Raw genomic sequence first — 22,622 nt, 5'->3', positions numbered from 1 at the left:
AGAAGAGCAAGGACACCGATTTTCTTAAAGTATGTGTACCAAGAGAAAGAAAAGGAAGAACTGGTGCTGCCATGAGCAAGGCCAGAGGTGAGGGAAAGGGTGCTGAGGGAAGGATAGCCTCTACCTCAAAGAGAATTATGAAGGCTTACCACTTCCTGACAGTGTGCAGGATGGGGCTTTTTAATTTTCCTTAATTATAAAATTTTCAGAAAAATATTAAGATGAAAAGAAAGATCACATGTAGGGCTGGGGTTGTGACTCAGTGGCAGCATGCTCACCTAGCATGTGTGAGATCCTGGGTTCAATTCTCAACACCACATATAAATAAATAAATAAATTAAATAAATAAATAAATAAATAAAGATCCATTGACAACTAAAATATATATATATATATATATATAAATAAAACAAAGGTATTGTGTCTACCTGCAACTACAAAATATATATATAAAAAAAATCACATGTAATATTACTCTACTGACTTTGGACCCATGAGAAACTGATCATAGTAAAAGCACCATATTTAATTAAAAAATCATTGATTGAAAAATGATTAAAAAATCATTTTTACCTTGGTTTGGTCAGGATCACAGAAATCCAGAAGGGTGTCACAGACGTGATAACCTAGGGACTTCAGGTCCTCAATAGTAAAGTGAATGTTTCTTTTACTGCCTGGAGAAAAATCCACAAACATTTCTTATTATTTCTTAAGGACTGAATGGAAATCTAATTTATGAATAACTTTTAAAAAATACCACCTCTGATTCTCGAACAGTAGGCTGCTGAACAACACAATACTTTCAAATATTGTGTTGCACATTCATGTGCAGAGTACTCAAAACTTAGCAGAGGCTAGACAAGGAATCCTCTAGATCACTATCTCCCCAGCATTCCAGGCTTTTCATCTCCCTAGGTGCTGTGCGTGGTTTCCCCTTGCTAGGTGACTCATGATATACACAGGAGAGCTCACCTAGGGTGGACCCACCGAAAGTAGACTCCATGGTATAGCTGTTTAGGATTCCCATTCGCCACATCACGACTCGACCTGTTCCTTCTTTGCACTTTTGGACCTTAAAATTACAACTATGAAAAGAGAACTAAAGAGAAATCCAAAACTGTTAATTATAAACTGGCAAATATGTCTACCATTCATTAACATCAAACAAGAATGGTTCTCTTGGTTGTCTTTACATTATTTCCTAGTATGTTCCATAAAACATGAAGTTTGGGAGATGTCAACAGTCTTCAGCGGGTGAGGGAAGAGGAGTTCTGTGGTCATGTCAGTCGGGGAGGTGAAGGGTTAACAAAACTGAACAGACTTCCTCTGCAGGACCACTCAGAGTACTGCGTATGGACTGTGATCCTCCAAAGGGAAGGGAGTACATTATTTTGTCTTCAGTCTTACTTGCCCACCACTAATGAGCATTTTGCTGGACTAGGGTTCCTAGAACAACTGGGAACACTGATTTGCTTTGCCAATCACAGGAATAAAGATGATAGATAACTTTGCCTACCAAGAGTTTCAACTAGTGCAAAAACTCAGCTTGGGCTGGGGTTGTAGCTTAGTGGTAGAGCATGAGCTTAGCATGAATGAGGCCCTGAGTTGTTGCCAGCACTAAAAACTAAAAAAATCATTTTTACTGAGATATAACTCAAATACCATAAAATTCATTCACTTAAAGTGCACAATTCAATGTTTCATGGAGGTGTGCAACCATCAGCATAATTTAAGTTTACAATATTTTCATTACCTCAAAGATAAACTCAAGGGTTAGGGATGTAGCTCAGTGGTAGAGTGATGCCCTGGGTTCAATCCCCAGCACTACATGCACACCCATGCATGCACAAAGAAATCATGCCCCACTCCACCCTCCCCACCAACCCTGGGCAATCACTGAACCACTGCCTGTCTCTCAATTTGCCTTTTCTGAACATTGCACAGAATGGAATCATATGTTAAGTAGCTTCTTGTGTCTGGCTTCTTTCACTTAGCTTAATGTACTCAAGGTTCATCCTTACTCTAGAGTATCGGCACCTTAATCTTTTTATTGCTGAATAACATTCCATTGTGTGAATGTACCACACTTCATCAGTTCACTGTCTGATGGACACAGAGCAATTGTTTTTTAAAAAAAAATTTTATATGTATATTTTTAGTTGTTGATGGACCTTTATTTTATTCATTTATTTATATGCAGTGCTGAGAATCAAACCCAGTACCTCACACATGCTAGGCAAGTACTCTGCCACTGAGCCACAACCCCAGCCCCCAGAGTAATTCTTTAAGCCATACTTTTCTAAATTCTTAAAGTCTGTGTTGCTGGGATTTACCAAACATAATAAAAAGATATACAAAGTGCCAAATAAAACACTCCATCTAAGAAGCAGTAAGCTCCCTTGTCCCTGAGTCTAATGGACAGAAAATTACCTTACGTGCTTTACCTTATCTGGTGCATTTTTGCTTAACATTAAAGGAAAGACGCGCTCGTGAAGCCAGTGCTTGCGGTCGTTGTTATTGCAGCCATATAGGAAGATATTATTCTTGCGGCTGTGACCATGAAAATCACAATATAAAAGAACCTCTCTTTCTTCAAGAAGTCTGTTGAGAGGACAAACAAAGGACTCAGGGACCTCCAACTGCATGCAAACGATCCAGGATAATCTGGATTGTCTTTCAGGAGTATGGCTGTACTGTATGGAAGTAGTATACCTTCCCTCCTCAGAAAATCTCAACTCTGGTGGCCTTCAATGGACCTTATCCCCTTCCACTGCTGGAAACATGCTATCAGGTAAGGTGTGGTAGCACGTGCCTGTAGTCCTGTGACTCAGGATGCTGAGGCAGGAGGATCCCAGGTTCGAGGCCAGCCTCAGCAATTGAGTGAACCCTAAAGAACTCAGCGAGATTCTGTCTCAAAAATAAATAAAAAAAAATAGGACTGGGGATGTAGCTCATTGGTAAAGCACCTCTGGGTTCCATTCCTACTATGAAAAAATAAAAAATAAAAGTAACATGCCCCTGCTAGAGGGGCTCAAAATGGAAAAGTTCTGTGGAAAAAAGTAGTGAGTAGACCTGAATAAATCAACAAGAAGTGGAGAAAATCTATTAAAAGAAACCCACTGTGAAGACAGAGAAGAGGGCAGAGAGACTTCAGTTGTAAGGGGTGGGGGGGAAGAATCACAGATTGTTGGTTCCTGACTTTCCAGAGCCATTTCCTACAAGACTCAGGCCTTCTTTATCTCTTGATCACTCAGGACACTTACTCCAACTTTTCAAACGTGGTCACTTTCTCCATGATGATGACGATTGGATGAAGAGGGTAATAACAATAATTATACACATTTACAAGGTGCTGGTACTATGATAAATAGATCACATGGATCGTCTCATTTAATCCTAGGAGTAACCACCCAATGCAGGTATTATCATTATTACCATTCTACAGATGAGGAAGCTGAAGCTCACTGAGGTTAAATCACTTGACTAAGTACACAGATTCAACCAATAGTGAAACCAGGTCTCAAGCCTGAGCCAATCTGACTCCCATACACACCCCCCTAGCCACTGTCTACCAGCCCAACACTACTCACACCTGTTCACACAGATATGGTTAGAAGATGTGCATCCACACTTTTTTTTGGACTGAGGATTGACCCCTGAGATACATCCCTAGTCCTTTTTTTTTTATTTTGAGACAGGGTCTTGCTAAGTTGCTGAGGCTGGCCTTGAACTTGTGATCCTTCTACCTTGTCCTACCCAGTTGCTGGGATTACAGGCATGTGCCACTGTGCCCAGCTGTATCCCGACATTCTTACCTGCTGCACTTTCATTCCTTTAAGGTGGGTACTATTACATTTTAACGTTTGACTGCTTTTACACAGGCATGAAAAGTGCTGACTGATTTATTATTCTTTCTTCATGAGAGGCAACATAAAATGGTAATAAGGGACTCAGACTCTGGAACTAGAGAGACTGTGTTCAAATATCTACCCTATCACTCACTAGCTGTATGATCTTGTTCAAGTCATTTAACATTTCTGGTCCTCAATTTCCTTATTATATACAACATGGGATATTGATCCTAGAGGATCTCATTAATGTGGAGATTAAATGGGTCATATACGTAAAGTACTAGCATACTGTCACTTCATAAAAATGCACTAATTATTGCCTACTATTGTTATTATAAAAGTTTCATCATGAAAACCTATAATGCCTCTGACCTCTGACCTTTTCCACTTAGTCATCTGACTTCTAAGTGAAACGACTCTAGTCAAAGCATTGCGTGTTTAGTTTACATCCAAAGATCTGATGTGATTCAAAAGTCTAAAAATTAACAAAGCCACTTGATGTCAAAGGGACTGGTAAAAACCCTCCAAAGCCATACTTGATGACAGAACAAGAGACCTCATTCCCCATAAGACTGAGCAGTATCTGACACAAGGCTCAGCAATCACAGAAAGACCAACAGATCTCACCTTTTGATCATGTTTCTGGTGTGCCAGATGCAAGGAAAAGACTCCTTTAGGAGCGTTTGATAATGCCTATTCAAGTCCCTTCCAGCCAATGAACACCGGTAATTTCCAACAATCACACCATCTGGATTTAACATGGGAACTACCTTGAAGACAAAAATATCCCTGAGGAGCTGGGCATCTGGGGAGTTACTAAGGATGAAATCCAAAAAGCCTTTCATAATCCAGGAGGCATTACTTTCCCCAGGGTGCACTCTGGCACTCAAGACCACAGCTTTCTTTGCAGCCGCCTCATGAGGGGTCAGGGATGGGTTGGTGATGGTGAGCAAGTAGACAGTATTTCCTGCTAAGCTCCTGCATAAAGTTCGGAGCTTGCAGAACTGAGACTGGATGGGGTTCTTTGCCACTGACAAGAGGTAGCACTGCAAATCAGTGTATGTATATGGGTAAAAGTGTGCAAAGAAGCAAGTGTCCTGGTCATGTGGAAACTGAATGGTCCACGTGAGACAGTAGAAAGATTGCTGCCCATCCTCTGTGTTGTTCTTGTAGTACTTGATGTCATCTCCTTCTCTCCTCCAGCCAATGTTGTAGGTGTTGGCATCCAATTGGGAGTACATGAGTGGCTTCATCCCCACAGCGTACAGGCTCTTAGGCTTCAGCAAGTTGACAATGGTGAAGCGATATGTGACATCTTTCCTGGTGTTTTGAACTCGAAAATAAAACCACTGAGTGTGTTTATTGGTGTAGAGGTCAGTTCGCAAGGTGAGTTCATACTCGTAGGTGTCTCTGCAATAGAGAAAATAGAAGAATATCTCCATAATCTCACACTCTCTTCAGAAATAAATCTGGGAAAACATATTATAAGAGAAAAACCTTATATATCATGTTTATTTACTAATTTGCCTAACCCCAACTCTCATAATTAGACAAGCGGAAACTTGGGGAAGGAAAATTTGTTTGGTGTGAAAAAGGAACATTCAGAACTCACTGCTGCACAGGAGTTTTAAAAATTCTTTTGGTTTTTTGGTATCTTTCTAGAGTAGAGTGTCTACTAGCAGTTTCTAACCACTGCAGTACATTTCTCTAAAACATACTGAGCAGTAGGGAAGTCACAGCCGTCTTTTGGCTACTGGCTGTCTATCCTAGAGATCACACTTTGGAGGAGACCCTTAAGCCTCTGTTATTTTTATCTTTAGCCATCAATTATTTCAAAATGAGGGGGCACCTCTCGAATGCATTCACCTTGCATAAAAGATGCAAGAGTAACTTGAAAAACAGGAAATACAAATGGCAAATAAAATAAAAGATGAAAAGATATTTACCCACATGGATAATAAAAGAAATACAAAGCAAAATAAGATGTGGTCTGGGGGTTAACTCAGTGGTATGGTGTGTTTTTAGCACATAGGAGCCCTTGGGTTTAATCCCTACACAAAAAAATTTTTAAAGTTAAAAAAAGATGCATCTTCCCCCTTTATCTGCCATTATTCCAGCTTTGGGAAAGAAACACTTTTATATACTGATGATGAGAAATAGAATCATATCAGAAGGCAATTTGGGAATAACTAGTGTTTAAACCCTTTGATCTCACAATTTTATTTCTAGAATTCATCCCCTAAAACAACAAATAGTTAAAAATATAATGCATAAGTGTGTTCATTCTGCAGAGATTAAACAAAACACTATAAACATCATAATTTCTACCAGTTTGGAACAAGGTAAATAAGCAATGAAATATCCAAACAAGAGAATGATGTGCACTATTTAAACATTTAGAGATGGGGTCTCACTAGTTGTCCAGGCTAGTTCTGAACTCTTGGGCTCAAGTCATCGTCCTTCCTCAGCCTCCTGAGGAGCTGGGAATATAGGTGCATGCCACTGCATCCAACTTGCACTATTAAAAATAAGGAGGAGCCACATCAATATTCATAGCTGCTCAATTCACAATAGCTAGATTGTGGAACCAACTAAGAGGCCCTTCAATTGATGAATAGATAAAGAAACTGTGGTATATATACTCAATGAATATTACTCAGTCGTAAAGAAGAATAAAATTATGGCATTTGCTGATAAATGGATGGAGCTGGAGAATATCATGCTAAGTGAAATAATCCAAGACCAAAAAACCAAAGGCCAAATGTTTTCTCTGATAAGTGGATGACCATACATAGCAAGGCAGGGTGGCGGCCAGGGGAGAGAAGAATAAAGGAACATTGAATGGTGTAAAGGAAAATGGGGAAGGAAGAGTGGGGGAAGGAAAGATAGTAGAATGAGACAGACAGTATTATCCTATGGATATGTATGGTTACCTGAATGGTGTGAATCTACATTGTATACAACCATAGAAATGAAAAGTTACACCCCATCTGTGTACAACGAATCTTTAGTCTGTAAGAATAAAAATTTTAACTAAAAAAAGAAAAGCAAAAAAATGAAGCAGGGCTGCAGATGTAGCTCAGTGGGAGAGCACTTGCCTAGTATGTGAGGCCCTGGGTTCCATCCTTAGCACTGAAAAAGCAAACCAAAACCAAAACCAAAAACAAAACCAAGGGGGCATATCTGTGATATTCCCATAGAAAAACACCTACATTTTATTAAATGGGAAAAAAAGCAATTTGCAAAACATTACATATAGCATTATCCAATTTTTATTTTTAAAAATACATGATTTGTGTAAATTATACACACAAAAATTAAGGCATATACACAAAATTATTAACAGTTACTGTATCTGGGAGGTCTGATTATGGGACTTGGGGGGGGGGGTACTGGAGATTGAGCCCAAGGGTGCTTTACCACTGAGCTACATTCCCAGTTCTTTTTATTTTTTATTTTGAGAAAGGATCTTGCTAAATTGCTGAGGCTGGCCTTGAACTTGCCATCCTCCTTCCTCAGCTTCCCAAGTAGCTGTGCACCACCATACCTGATTTAGAAGAAACAATTTAGATAAATGCATTATTCTGGGGAAAAACAGGAGTCATAATTATTGCATTCTCCACCCTTGTAACCATTTCTCATCACCTCTCTTTCTAGCAAACACTCCTCACTTCTTGAATCCATTCCTGAAGACACCTCTAAGGCTCTCAGTCATCATTCTATACGGAAATTCCTGGTTACTCACACTCGGACAGCTTTTTGCAGATTCCCACTCTCAAACCTTGATTCAAAGAGTAGAGTATTATCTTCTGGTCCTTGCAATGTGACAGAAATTTCCTTGATAATTCCTCGCTTGCCTCCCACTCTTGAACCAGTGAAATAGGAACCTTCAGTGGGCACTGTAGATAAGAGACATCTTTAGGTCAGGTTCCACTCAGAATCCATTCATTCAGCACCTACTTACTGAACCCCTCAGGAAGCGTTTCAGCTAGCTTATCTTGGCCGTGCTGCTCCTGCGCCTGGTTTAATCTCAGGCTGCTTTGCCCATCGGGGCCTGGCAGCACCAGGCTAGACCGTGTGTGGACCCTCTACCTGGTCAGCACTACCCTAGGTTGACACAATAAATATTTAAATTTTCAAATGTCCTTGCTGAGACTTAATTTTCAACAATGCATTACTTTGAAGTATTTAAGAGTTTAGAACACTTCCTTTTTTTTAATAAAGCTATAAATTATTTCTTTGAACATTTTTTAACCTTTATTTTATTTTTTATTTTTAAATGGTACTGAGGATCGAACCCAGTGCCTCACACATGCTAAGCAAGTGCTTAACCACTGAGCCACAACCCCAGCCCTAGACCTCTTCCTTTTGCTTCACAAATTGTCCTTAGCATCTCAGGTGCTTCTTGTCCCAATCAAAATCCTAATTTAAAAGGATGTTGGCAAGAAATAATATTCTCGGATCCAGGAGCGCGGTTATCCAACGGGCTGGGTCTATGGTCGCTCCGCGAGCCGCTCCGCCGGCTGGTGCTTTTTTATCAGGGCAAACTGTGTTCCATGGCAGGGAACTTTTGGCAGAGCTCCCACTATTTGCAATGGATTTTGGATAAACAAGATCTGTTGAAGGAGCGCCAAAAGGACTTAAAGTTTCTCTCAGAAGAAGAATATTGGAAATTACAAATATTTTTTACAAATGTTATCCAAGCATTAGGTGAACATCTTAAATTAAGACAGCAAGTTATTGCCACTGCTACAGTCTATTTCAAGAGATTCTATGCCAGGTATTCTCTGAAGAGTATAGATCCCGTATTAATGGCTCCTACATGTGTCTTTTTGGCATCCAAAGTAGAGGAATTTGGAGTAGTCTCAAATACAAGATTGATTGCTGCTGCTACTTCTGTATTAAAAACTAGATTATCATATGCCTTTCCAAAGGAATTTCCTTATAGGATGAATCATATATTAGAATGTGAATTCTATCTTTTAGAACTAATGGATTGTTGCTTGATAGTGTATCATCCTTATAGACCTTTGCTCCAGTATGTGCAGGACATGGGCCAAGAAGACATGTTGCTTCCCCTTGCATGGAGGATAGTGAATGATACCTACAGAACGGATCTTTGTCTACTGTATCCTCCTTTCATGATAGCTTTAGCTTGCCTACATTTTGCCTGTGTTGTGCAGCAGAAAGACGCCAGACAGTGGTTTGCTGAGCTTTCTGTGGATATGGAAAAGATTTTGGAAATAATCAGGGTTATTTTAAAACTATATGAGCAGTGGAAGAATTTTGATGAGAGAAAAGAGATGGCAACTATTCTTAGTAAGATGCCGAAACCAAAACCACCTCCAAACAGTGAAGGAGAACAGGGTCCAAATGGAAGTCAGAACTCTAGCTACAGCCAATCTTAAAACATTCCGAAGAATTCCGTAGTGGATCACTTGAAAATAGACCATTGGACAGATTTCAGTAATGTCTTCAGTGGAACACAAATGAAAATGAATAGCTTGTTTCTGTCAAGCATATTGGGAAGTGATTTTATTTTTGCAAAATAAGTTTTTCTTTACCTGATTTGATTCTAGTACATAATTGATAAAAATATCTTAATTATAAAAGTTTGGAAAGGTTCTATGGGACCTACAGACAGACATACATAGACATTTCATGATTAATAGCTTTTGATTAGTATATTATTTGTTAATTTGAATGAAAGAAATTGTAGCTTTTTATTAAGCCAGGAAACATGAAACATAATTTGTTTAAAAAAATTCTTTGGTCATTGAGGGACCAAAAAAAGGACATAAAGTCAATATATGAGGGGTTTTTCCCCTTCTGGAAGTTAAACTTTAAAACTGTATTTAAGGAATCAAATCTTACAAAATCCTGGAAGATTTTGATAATGATGTTGATAATTTCAGGGAAATTAATCAAGTACCTATTGATTTTAATATGTATTTTATTCAGTAGTTTTGGTGTCTTGCCATGGAAGATACTAGCCCGGCCTAGCAGAAAAGTGCAATATGTATAGGATACTTTGAAATTTTAAAAGTTATATTAATTCCATAACCATTTTGAAATGCTGGGCAAACTTTTTTAAAAAATAAATCCTACATGAAGTTATTTGCAATTAATTCACAATTAATGAGACATTTTGAAAGTTTAATTGAATAAAATACTATAATGCGGTAAAATTTTGGTAAATTTTTAATGTTAATTTTTAATCTGTGAAAAAAAATTTTTATAAATATGTGCCCTAGTTTAATTTTGTGTCTTAGTGTGGACTTAACAGATTTACTGCAGGTATCCTAAGCCAGGAATACAATCAGGTTTCAGGCCAGTTTGATACTGGCGATTCTTAATTTTCATGAGTGTAAGACCTTCAGACTAAATGTTATGTCAGTGGACTGTGCTATCTGTGGAACTTAATAAATTAATCATTTTCTTCAGACCTGAAGGAGAGTGATAAAACTTGGAGTCATAGGATATTGTACAATTTAAGGATTAAAAAATTTTCTATAAATAAATTGTGAACAATGGATTATTAAATGTTGACTTCCTAGGATAAGCCTGCAAGAATAAAAGTAAATTCTTCAGCTAAAAAAAAAAAAAAAAAAAAAAAGAAATAATATTCTCAATGCTTAAACTTGAATGGAATCAGACAATGCTATTTCAACTACTTTCTACAGAGAACTTAAAAATATTTGCAATCTTATTCTACTACCACTACTAATACTACTACTACTAATACTAATAATAATACAGCTGATGTGGTGGCGCATGCCTATAATCCCAGCAGAGTGGAGGCTGAGGCAAGAGGATTGAGAGTCACTAAGCAACTCAGTGAGAAATAGTGTCAAAATAGGGCTGGGGATGTGGCTCAGTGGTCAAGTGCCTCCCCCCAAAAAGATTCAACTGCTGAATTATTTATTTATTTTTACAATGCTGGGGATCAAACCCATATGTACACTCAGTAAACACTCTTCTACTGAGCTACTTTCCTATACCCCAGTAGATTTTTTTTTTTTTTTTTTAATACTGGGGATTGAATCCAGGGCATTGGGTATGCTAGGCAAGAATTCTGGGGGCTGGGGAGATAGCTCAGTTGGTAGAGTGCTTGCCTTGTAACCACAAGGCCCTGGGTTCGATCCCCAGCACCAAAAAAACAAACAAATAAAGAATTCTACCACCACGTTATATTCGAGTCCTTTTTTTTTTTTTTTTTTTTTTTTCTCTTGAGACAGGGTCCCTCTCACTAATTTGCCTAGGCTGGCTTCCTGCCTTAGCCTCCAGAGTACCTGGGATTACAGATACGTCCCACTGCACCCAGCTGTTGTTGATTTTCTTTTTTTTTTTTTTTTTTTTTTTTTGGTGGAGTTGTAATCATTCAGACAGACTCAGTGAGGGTGCCATTTAACATTTTCTACTTTTATAGTTCTATGTATAAAACTATTTAGAGCTTCACTTCTCTTTATTCCACAATATTGTTATTATTGTGACCTATTTTGTCATCTTTCTTTGGCTTTCTCTTTGTTAACTGATGAAAAGTTTCCAGATCCTTATTTGTCAAAAGCTTTTTGATTCAATTCTTTAATGTTCATCAACTTCATAAAACCCTGCATTTCTTATAAAGATCACAATTTCACTTTACAAGTAATTTTTATTCTATTTGTATTATACTGTCAGATATCAACAATATGTACCAAATGGCAAGAGACTGATATCAAAGCTGCTGATCATAGGGCAGGCTAGATCCTAGCATTAAACAAATAACCAGCCAGTTCCTTAGCAAACATGTCCATATGAAGGCTTTTGCTTCCATATGCAACTGTGCTACTGTGAAAAGTTAGATAAAAAACACCTGGACAACCAACTAGCACAAAGGAGAAAGCAAGGAGGTAAAGAAGTGAACGAAAGGGAGATGGGGCAGAAGGCGGGAAGTGCTGGGGAGTGGTACTGGCAAGTGATTTGTTATATTGTGTGCATGTATGAATATGTAGCAACAAATTCTGTCACCATGTACAACTATAATGTGCCAATAAAAAAATGTGGAAAAAAAAAAAAAAAGTGAACAAAAGAAGAAAAGCACAGAAGAGGAGCAGAAACAGAATCAAGGGGACATACAATCCAACTAAAAGCTGGGGCCGCATGTGATTTGGTCTCTTCATGGAATTGTAAAGATCACTAATCAAATATTATTATTAATGTACAAATTTCAATATTTTCTTGGGTATCTTAAAGGAAGATTAAGGTGAGCCAATTTATAGTCCATGGTAACTTTTCTTAAAAATCAAATTCTTGGTGATTTTAACACGCCTCTCTCACCACTGGACATATCTTCCAAACAAAAATTGAACAAAGAAACCATAGATCTCAATAACACAATCAATAATTTAGACTTAACAGACATTTATAGAATATACCATCCAACCAAGAGCGAATACACTTTCTTCTCAGCAGCACATGGATCCTTCTCTAAAATAGACCATATATTATGCCACAAAGCTAATGTCAGCAAATACAAGAAGATAGAGACACTACCTTGTATTCTATCAGATCATAATGGATTGAAGTTAGAAATAATTGAAAGAGTAAAAAACAGAAACTACTCCAACACCTGGAGATTAAACAATATGCTATTATATGATGAATGGATAACAAAAGATATTAGGAAGGAAATTAAAAAATTCTTAGAGGTAAACGAGAACAAAGAAACATCATATCAAAATCTCTGGGACACTATGAAAGCAGTACTTAGAGGAAGATTTATTTCATGGAGCGCATTTAATAAAAGAAGTAAAACTCAAAAAATAAACAACCTTACACTACAGCTCAAAGCCCTAGAAAAAGAAGAACAGACCAACACCAAAAGTATTAGAAGACAGGAAATAGTCAAACTCAGAGCTGAAATCAACGAAATTGAAACAAAAGAAACAATACAAAAAATTGACAAAATAAATAGTTGGTTCTTCGAAAAAATAAACAAAATTGATAAACCTTTAGCCACACTAACAAAGAGAAGACGAGAGAAAACCCGAATCACTAAAATTCGGAATGAACAAGGAAATACCACAACAGACACGACTGAAATACAAAACATAATTAGAAGCTATTTTGAAAATCTATACTCCAACAAACTAGAAAATTTCGAAGACATCAACAGGTTTCTAGAGACATATGAATTGCCTAAACTGAACGAGGAGGACATACACAATTTAAATAGACCAATTTCAAGTAATGAAATAGAAGAAGTCATCAAAAGCCTACCAACAAAGAAAAGTCCAGGACCAGATGGGTTCTCAGCCAAGTTCTACAAAACTTTTAAAGAAGAGCTCATTCCAATACTTCTCAAAGTATTCCATAAAATAGAAGAGGAGAGAACCCTCCCAAACTCACTCTATGAAGCCAATATTACCCTGATACCTAAACCAGACAGAGACACATCGAGGAAAGAAAATTTCAGACCAATATCCTTAATGAACATCCACGCAAAATTTCTCAACAAAATTTTAGCAAATCGCATACAAAAACATATTAAAAAGATAGTGTACCATGATCAAGTGGGTTTCATCCCAGGGATGCAAGGTTGGTTCAACATCAGGAAATCAATAAATGTAATTCACCATATCAATAGACTTAAAGTCAAGAATCACATGATTATTTCGATAGATGCAGAAAAAGCATTCGATAAAATACAGCATCCCTTCATGCTCAAAACACTAGAAAAAATAGGGATAGTGGGAACATTCCTTAACATTGTAAAGGCCATCTACGCTAAGCCCATGGCTAATATTATTCTAAATGGTGAAAAACTGAAAGCATTCCCTCTAAAAACTGGAACAAGGCAGGGTTGCCCTCTTTCACCACTTCTATTCAATATCGTCCTTGAAACTCTAGCCAGAGCAATTAGACAGACCAAAGAAATTAAAGGGATACGAATAGGAAAAGAAGAACTCAAACTATCCCTATTTGCTGATGATATGATTGTATACTTAGAGGAACCAGGAAATTCCACCAGAAAACTTTTAGATCTCATAAGTGAATTCAGTAAAGTAGCGGGATATAAGATCAATGCACATAAATCTAAGGCATTTCTATACATAAGCGATGAATCTTCAGAAAGAGAAATTAGGAAAACTATCCCATTCACAATAGCTTCGAAAAAAATAAAATACTTGGGAATCAATCTCACAAAAGAGGTGAAAGACCTCTACAACGAGAACTACAGAACACTAAAGAAAGAAATTAAAGAAAACCTCAGAAGATGGAAAGATCTCCCATGTTCTTGGATAGGAAGAATTAATATTGTCAAAATGGCCATTCTACCAAAAGTGCTATACAGATTCAATGCAATTCCAATTAAAATCCTAATGATGTACCTTACAGAAATAGAGCAAGCAATTATGAAATTCATCTGGAAGAATAAAAAACCCAGAATAGCTAAAGCAATCCTTGGCAGAAAGAGTGAAGCAGGGGGTATCGCAATACCAGATCTTCAACTCTACTACAAAGCAATAGTAACAAAAACGGCATGGTATTGGTACCAAAATAGAAAGGTGGATCAAAGGTACAGAATAGAGGACACGGACACAAACCCAAATAAATACAATTTTCTCATACTAGACAAAGGGGCCAAAAATATGCAATGGAGAAAAGATAGCCTGTTCAACAAATGGTGCTGGGAGAATTGGAAATCCATATGCAACAGAATGAAACTAAACCCATATCTCTCACCATGCACGAAACTAAACTCAAAATGGATTAAGGATCTCGGAATCAGACCAGAGACCTTGCATCTTATAGAAGAAAAAGTAGGTCCAGAGCTTCAACATGTCAGCTTAGGACCAGACTTCCTCAACAGGACTCCAATAGCACAAGAAATAAAAGCAAGAATTAATAACTGGGATAGATTCAAACTAAAAAGCTTTCTCTCAGCAAAGGAAACTATCACCAATGCGAAGAAAGAGCCTACAGAGTGGGAGAAAATCTTTGCCAATCATACTTCAGATACAGCACTAATCTCCAGAATCTATAAAGAACTCAAAAAACTCTACACCAAGAATACAAATAACCCAATCGACAAATGGGCTAAGGAAATGAATAGACACTTCACAGAAGAAGATCTACAAGCAATCAACAAACATATGGAAAAATGTTCAACATCTCTAGTAATAAGAGAAATGCAAATCAAAACCACCCTAAGATTCCATCTCACCCCAATTAGAATGGCGATTATCAAGAATACAAGCAACAACAGGTGTTGGCGAGGATGTGGGGAGAAAGGTACACTCATACATTGCTGGTGGGGCTGCAAATTAGTGCAGCCACTCTGGAAAGCACTCTGGAAACCTTGGAATGGAACCACCATTTGACCCAGCTATCCCACTCCTCGGTCTATATCCAAAGGACTTAAAATCAGCATTCTACAGAGATACAGCCACATCAATGTTCACAGCTGCTCAATTACAATAGCCAGATTGTGGAACCAACCTAGATGCCCTTCAATTGATGAATGGATAAAGAAAATGTGGTATATATATACAATGGAATATTACTCTGCCATAAAGAATGATAAAATTATGGCATTTGCAGGCAAATGGATGAAATTGGAGAATATCATGCTAAGTGAGATAAGCCAATCTCAAAAAACCAAAGGAAGAATGATATCGCTAATAAGTGGATGAGGACACATAATGGGGGGTGGGAAGAGTTAGTGTTAGGATTAGAGTTAGGTTTAGGGAGGGGGGCAAGAATGGAGGAAGGAAGGACTGTATAGAGGGAAAAGAGGGGTGGGAGGGGTGGGGGGAAGGGAAAAAAATAACAGAATGAATCAAACATTACCCTATGTAAATTTATGATGACACAAATGGTATGCCTTTACGCCATGTACAAATAGAGAAACAACATGTATCCCATTTGTGTACAATAATAAAAATAAATAAATAAATAAATAAATAAATAAATCAAATTCTTGTAGGATTTGATAGTACAAGCCTGTAATGCCAGTGACTCAGGAGGCTGAGGTAGAAGGATCTCAGGCTGAGGCCAGCCTCAGCAACTTAGAGAACCTGTCTCAAAATTAAAAAAAATAAAAAAATAAAAAGGGATGAGGGTATAGCTCAGTAGTAGAGTGCCCTGGTTTTAATCCCAGAAAACAAAAACAAAAAAGTGAACACCTTTCTTCTTGTTTCCCCAACATTCTCATAGCATATAGTTGCTTGGGAATTCCCAAACCAATGAATTTCTGAATCCTCCTGGAACCCCCACCCCCAATTCTCAGTTTGTTTCTTCATTCTTTCAATAAGCAGGGCTCAACTTTTTTACCCCACCCCCCAGTGCTGGGGATCAAACCCAGGGCCTTGTGCACACTAGGCAAGTACTCTACTACTGAGCTACACCCCCAGCCCTCAACTCTTCTCAACGAAGAGGGACAAGATGATCAAGGCAGCCATCACAGACGCATGTTAAGAGGTCAACTGAACAATTCACAAAAGCTGCCTTATCAGAAGATAACCCAAGTCTATTCACTTGTGAAGTCGTCCTTTGTCTAGTGTCTCTGGAACTGTTTCAGACACTCCATAAAGTGGAGCTGGGTAGATTGTGGTTTGCTTCACTTTATTTACTTCATTGCATTTACTTTTTTTGTCACAACATTAACATGAGGAAAAATTAGAATCAAGGCAATTAGGAGTGAAGTTGTGTACTTTATATCTTAGTTAGACCCTCTGCTTAGTTCATTTTATTCTTCTAGTTATAGTAAGGTAAAAACCATGAAGTTCCTCTCTCCTGTTTCTCTAAGAGCCTCCCCTAAATTCACTGAAAATACATTCTAACTAAACTTGGTATATACTCCTCCTTCAATAAGATAGATTTCCTTTCTGATCATTATTATTTAGAAAAGCTTGGTTTTGAAACTATGAAATTATGCTATTTTAAGACAGTATTTTCCAACTGTAGAGAACTTTTAAAAAGTTTTGTCTAGCCCTGGTGTGTGTGTGTATGGGCATGAGCATCAGATGACTTGGGGTGATGACCAGCAGTGTCCTATGGGCAGCTTCTCTATCTCCCCATGTCCATGCCTATTACCAAGGTGCATCCTAATATTCACTTAACTTCCCCTTTCTTGGAAAGGTTCACAGACTTTTTTTAGTTTCTTATTCTTTAATATTATGTTCCTTATTTCTGTCCGAAATGTTTGTTACCACCTGCTCCACATTCTCCCTAGACTTGGTAATGTTTATCTTTTTTTTTAATGATATTTTAGTTATCAATGGACCTTTATTTTATTTATATGCGGTGCTGAGAATCAACCCAGTGCCTCACACATGCTAGGCAAGTGCTCTACCACTGAGTCACAATCCCAGCCCATGTTTATCTTTTTATAATAGCTCTTCTAGTGAGTATGAAAAGTACCTCCAGTTTAAAATTTGCCGTTTTTTTTTTTTTTTTTGGGGGGGGGTACTGGGATTGAACCCAGAGGTGTTCAATCACTGAGCCACATCCCCAGCCCTTTTAATATTTTTATTGGGCTGGGGAGATAGGTCAGCTGGTAGAGTGCTTGCCTTGCAGGCACAAGGCCCTGAGTTCGATCCCCGGTACCGCCAAAAAAAAAAAAAAAAAAAAATTTTATTTAGAGACAGGGTCTCACTATGTTGCTTAGGGCCTTGTTAAGTTGCTGAGGCTGGCTTTGAACTTGTGATTCTCCTGCCTCAGCCTCCCGAGCTGCTGGGATTACAGATGTGCACCACAAATTTTCATTGCCTTAATGACTAATGATGTTGAACTTTTTTCCTATGCTTGTAAGTCATGTGTATATTTTATTTGGAAAAATATTCAAATCTTTGCCCACTTTTTAGTTCTGTTCTTATCATGGATTCTGGATGAGTCCTTTATCAAAAGCATGATTTATGCAGGATTTACAGCTCTGGGGCCCCTTGTCTTCAGAGAAGTCCATGTTGCTTTTGCAATAAACCTGCTGCTTGCTATCTCTGTGCCCTGTTCTTCCATTCTTTGCTGAACGGAGGCAATGAACCCAGCACTCCTAGATGGTAATAGAATGGAGGACTCATCCCAGACAGAAACCATTGATTCAAAGAGACAATACAACTTCAGATGGTTCTACAAATGGAGCCTGAATGGACATCCCTCTGGACTTCTACCACAGGCCCCTCAACAGATCCAGTGATGTATACATCATCAACTTTAGCCTCTGGATCAGCCTGCTGCTTCCCACTTGTCCTAGACCTTCCTCAGAAGGATAGTCCGATTGCTCTGACAATGCCTCTCACCAGTCTGAAGTAGCTAGAGCGGTCTTCACTCCAACTCCCAACAGTAGTCAGGGTATCCTCTAGAGGGAAATGAGGGAGATAGAGGACTTAGGCAGCCAAGGCAAGATGGCAAGTGAGGAGGTCAGGGGCAGGAGCAGAACAAAGGAGCAGGGAGAGGGTTTTCTGATTAGGTCAACTTCCTGCTTTATGAAAGTGCTCCTGGACACAAGCGGAGATCCAATCAGACAGACACTTCTGTACTTATGCTCCTAAGCGGGGGATCCAAAAGAGAAACTAAAACAGATACTTGGACAGAGGGGGCACCAATAAGTAATAGTGAGGAGAGCATGGACAGGGGAGGAGATAAGGAAAGGAGGAAATTCCAGAGACCATAAAAAGATCAGGCCAAAACTCCCTGACCAGATTCCCATCTCTGGGGTCCCTTCTCTTTGGAGAAGTTTATCTCTGTTGCTTTTGCAATAAACCTGCTGCTTACTTGCTTACTAAAAAAGTAAAACAAAACAAAACAAAACAAAATCCATGATTAAAGCCAGGCATGGTGTCAGACTCTTGTAATTCCAGTTACCACTCAGAAGACTGAGGTAGGAGGATTGTAAGCTGGAAGCCAGCCTGGGCAATTTAGCAAGGCGCTATCTCGAAATAAAAAATTGAAAGAACTGGGGAATGTAGCTCAGTGGTAGAGTGCCACTGGGTTCAATTCCTAGTGTCATAAAAGAAAAAAAAGGTTTATCTGCAACTCTTTTCTCCTATCAGTTTTAAAATGTATAATATTTTTAGTTGGAGATGATCACAATACCTTTATTTATTTTTCTTATTTGGTCTATTTATTATTATTATTCTTTATTCTACAAACACCTAGTTACAGTTTGCACAAACCAAGAAATAAAGGCAAAGAAGGGTGTGGGGAAGGTTTTTGTAATGTGTGTGGATGGGAGGGTGGGGAGGAGGAGACAGAGTTGGGAAACAGTTTGCTCCCTCCACAGCCCTGGACAGGACTATGGTTCCTGTAGTAGGGCTCTGAGGAAGACGTGGGCAAAGATCCAGGGTAGCTGAGGGATGGAGAAGGTCTCTAAACCCAGAGCTCATCCCTTCGATACGTGGCAGGGGTACAAGGGGGAAAATGAGGTTTGAAGATGAACAGCAAAATGAAAAATCAAGTTAGTGGATAGTAGGACAAATGGAGTCATTGTGGTAAGGGGATTAAAGACAAAATGTAGGTATTGGGCAGTGTAAGATTCTCCCTGAGACCCCCAGGGAGAGGTGGGCCAGCTTGCCTGTTAATTTAATACTAAATTGGGGGTAGGAGTTGGGCAGGAAAGTTGTTCAGGGGTTGATTTTTCAGCCTCTGAGCCTATACAGGAAAGGCTGAGGACCTAGGGTTTTCACCAGTCATAGAGGCAGGACTGTGAGGAGTGGGGGTCTCAGGTCCCTGGATGGCCAGGAGGGGAGGTCCCTCAGCCCTTCAACTCCCACTCTTACAGATGCCTCACACCATCAAAATTCCAAAGGGCACTGCTGCTGGAATCTGGATTTCTCCCGCTGCCACTCATCATCAAATACTGCTGCCTCACTCTCATCCAGGTTGACACAGGCCTGCTGTTCCTCCTTGTCTCCTGTGCAGTGATTTCAGGAGGATGCAAGCCCTGTTCCAGATGTGATGCCCAATGGACATCCACTCTAGTCCATTGTCTGAGTCCCGGAAAGTTCTCTGTGTCTCCCGGATCCCATCTGGTGCTGAGCGCATCTTCTGATGTCTCCTGATATACCTTGGGGGCACTGTCACCGGTACTGGAGTAGGAGATGACAGTGGAGGATGAAAAGGTCTGGCAATTGCCTCCAGCTACCACGTGCTCCATATTCCCAATCATGTCGTTCAGCATCCCAAACATGTCCATGAAGCCACCCAACAATTTCAGCATCCTAAAGGGGGAGACAGCCCCAGCCTGCATCCTGCAGCTGGCAGGCCAGGTCCCTTGCATGTTGCTACCTGTGATGCTAAGGAAGGGGCTATATCCAAAGCCACCTGACAACATGAGGCTCACAAGCTGACAAGTGGTCATCCATCAGGAACATGGGATCCTCAGGCTCCTCGTCCTTCATGAAACGGAACACCGTGATCTCAGCTCCAGGGGGCTCCAAACAGTCTCTGACTCAGGCTCAGTAGTCCATCTAGCCACTTTTGCTTGTCAGTGTGCTACAGGCTCAGGATTGTGGCGGGGGATTTGTCTCGACTTGAGCTCCAGACTTGAGCTCCACAGCCTCCCACACCGCCTCCTTCCTCAACTGCCACCTCTGTACCTTCCAGCCTATCATTTTTAATGATATCTTTAAAAAAAATTTTTTTTAGTTGTGGATGAACACAATATCTCTATTTATTTTTATGTGGTGCTTTAGGATGGAACCCAATACCTCACATGTTCGAGGCAAGAGCTCTACCATGAAGCTACCTCCCCAGCTCTAATGATATCTTCTCAATAGTGAAAAGTTCTCAATTTAGATAAAGCTCAATTTATCAATTTTTTCTTTTATGAATCATGCCTCTTTTTTTCACTGCTTGGGATCAAACCCTGGGCCTCGCCCATGCTAGTCAATACTCTTACCACTCTGAGCTATGTCTCCAACCCTCTGAATTGTCTTTGGTCTTACATCTAGACTGTGTCGCCAAATCCAAGTTTACATTTGTTTTTTGTTTATTTTTTGCAGTACTGGGGATTGAACCCAGGGCCTCATGCGTGCTAGTCAATTGCTTTACCACAAGCTACATTCCCAGCCTTACACCTATGTTTTCTTAAAATATTTATAGTTTTAGCACTTCTACTTAAGTCAGAATATCCACTTTAATTTTTTTAACATGGTGTGAGGTACAGATTCAACTTCATTCTTCGGCATGTGCATGTCCAGTTGCTCCAGAATCAACTATTAAAGAGATTATTCTTTCCCCACTGAACAGTCTCAGCAACCTTGTTGAAAACCAACTGATCATTCAGGTATAGATTTATTTCTGGGCTTTCAATTCAATTCTATTGATCTATGTGCCAATTCTGTGCCAGTACTATATAGTTTTGATTGCCATATTTTTGTAGCGTATTATAAAATTAGGAAGTGTGAGTCCTCCAATTTTTAATTTCTTTTTCAATATGGACTCTTGTAATTCCATATGAATTTGAGGGTCACCTTTTCCATTTCTGCATAAAAGGCTATTGGAAATTTTTCTTTAAAGTTATGAAATTCTGATAGGATTTGTATTTAATTTGTAGATGTTTGAGTAGTACTGCCATCTTAACAAATTTAAATCTTCCAATCTGTGAACATGGAATGCCTTTCCATTTTTTAGGTCTTTAGTCTTTTTCCCCCTGATCTAATTGTTTTAATACAATGTTGAATAGCAGTAGTAAAAGTGGGTGTTTTTTCATCTTTTTCCTGGTCCTAGAGGGAATGCTTTTATTCTTTTACCATTGAGAATATTACTCTTTGTCATGTGTAGTCATTTAGTCTTTGTTACATTCAATCAGTGGTCAACCAGTGAACTGACAGATATATCCTTAAATACCTGGAGCTAAAACAAAAACAAAACACTAGGTGTGGGGGCACATGCCTGTAATCCCAGCAGCTCAGGAGGCTAAAACAACAGGATCTCAAGTTTGAAGTCAGACTTAGCAATTTAACAAAACTCTGTCTCAAAAAGAAAAGAAAAGAAGAGTGGGGCATGGGGGAGCATGGCTCAGTGGAAGAATGTCCCTGGGTCCAATCCATAGTACTGTAAACAAACAAGCAAATGAAAAAAGAGGAAAAAAAAAAAAAAAAAAACACCACAAATCTTTCCTAGCCTTTGCAGATTGGTTGAGGCAGTGCACTCCTTAATACTAATCCAGCCCATAAACAACTCGCCCTAAGCCTTCATTCACCTCCTTCCTACACAAAGCCCAAAGTCCACCCAAAGTCCAACCAGAAGTGCAAGTCTAAGATCTTCTCAGGTCTTTTCCAAATGGGTCTAGCCTATGCATGTCACATTCTTTGATATATGTGGTAACACTTCCAGAACCTCATCCCCACCCCCACAAGAAGAATCTTTCTCCTCACCTCTTCCTTCCCAGGCTTTTGGGCCTGTCTTGCTTTCCCCCCTCTGCCATCCCTTGGCCCAAGTGGCAGTAGGTAGTGTATGTCTTTAATTGTTTTTGACAGATGCCACTTGGTAAAACTGTTCCAACCAGAGAAGAGAAATAAAAGTCGGTCTTTGCTCTGGGTCCTCAGGGAGTTGAAAGATAGACAAAATAAATTACAACCACAGAGTTTTGAGGATGTGGCCCATATTGCTATCCCCAGTACCATGAGAATGTCAAATCAGGAATGAGGGTTTCTTTCCCCACAATCTCCACCAACTGGGGATGGGGGATAATAGATGGGTAAACAAGCTGGGGTGCTTTACCACTGAGCTACATCCCTAGTCCTTTTTATACTGAAACAGAGTCTCACTAAGTTGCTGAGGCTG

The 22,622-nt window shown here is 39.1% G+C and overlaps 2 protein-coding genes across 8 annotated transcripts in view; one reads left to right on the top strand and one right to left on the bottom strand.

Moving 5' to 3' along the window:
- The window catches only part of Agbl2 (AGBL carboxypeptidase 2), a 61,708-nt gene that overhangs the window by 21,615 nt on the left and 17,471 nt on the right, over positions 1–22,622 (bottom strand). For all 7 annotated transcript variants that reach the window (XM_047517208.1, XM_047517207.1, XM_047517204.1 and 4 more), the window contains 5 exons: positions 7,597–7,750; positions 4,479–5,261; positions 2,445–2,601; positions 973–1,099; positions 574–674 (listed from right to left, as the gene is read on the bottom strand). In XM_047517208.1, the coding sequence (XP_047373164.1) occupies positions 574–674; positions 973–1,099; positions 2,445–2,601; positions 4,479–5,261; positions 7,597–7,750 (1,322 nt within the window). The remainder of the gene's footprint in view (positions 1–573; positions 675–972; positions 1,100–2,444; positions 2,602–4,478; positions 5,262–7,596; positions 7,751–22,622) is intronic.
- On the top strand, positions 8,320–9,926 carry LOC124958776 (cyclin-C-like). The gene has a single exon (XM_047517212.1). It carries the CDS (start codon positions 8,408–8,410, stop codon positions 9,257–9,259), a length of 852 nt encoding a protein of 283 aa, XP_047373168.1. The 5' UTR covers positions 8,320–8,407; the 3' UTR covers positions 9,260–9,926.

This window comes from Sciurus carolinensis, chromosome 11 (assembly GCF_902686445.1).
Source record: "Sciurus carolinensis chromosome 11, mSciCar1.2, whole genome shotgun sequence".
Taxonomy (NCBI): domain Eukaryota; kingdom Metazoa; phylum Chordata; class Mammalia; order Rodentia; family Sciuridae; genus Sciurus; species Sciurus carolinensis.
Note: the sequence above shows the minus strand (reverse complement) of the source record. Positions and strands in the feature narration are given on the sequence as shown.

Excerpts from the sequence above, each read along its gene's own strand:
- LOC124958776 (XM_047517212.1), top strand. The coding sequence starts at position 8,408 with ATGGCAGGGAACTTTTGGCAGAGCTCCCACTATTTGCAATGGATTTTG.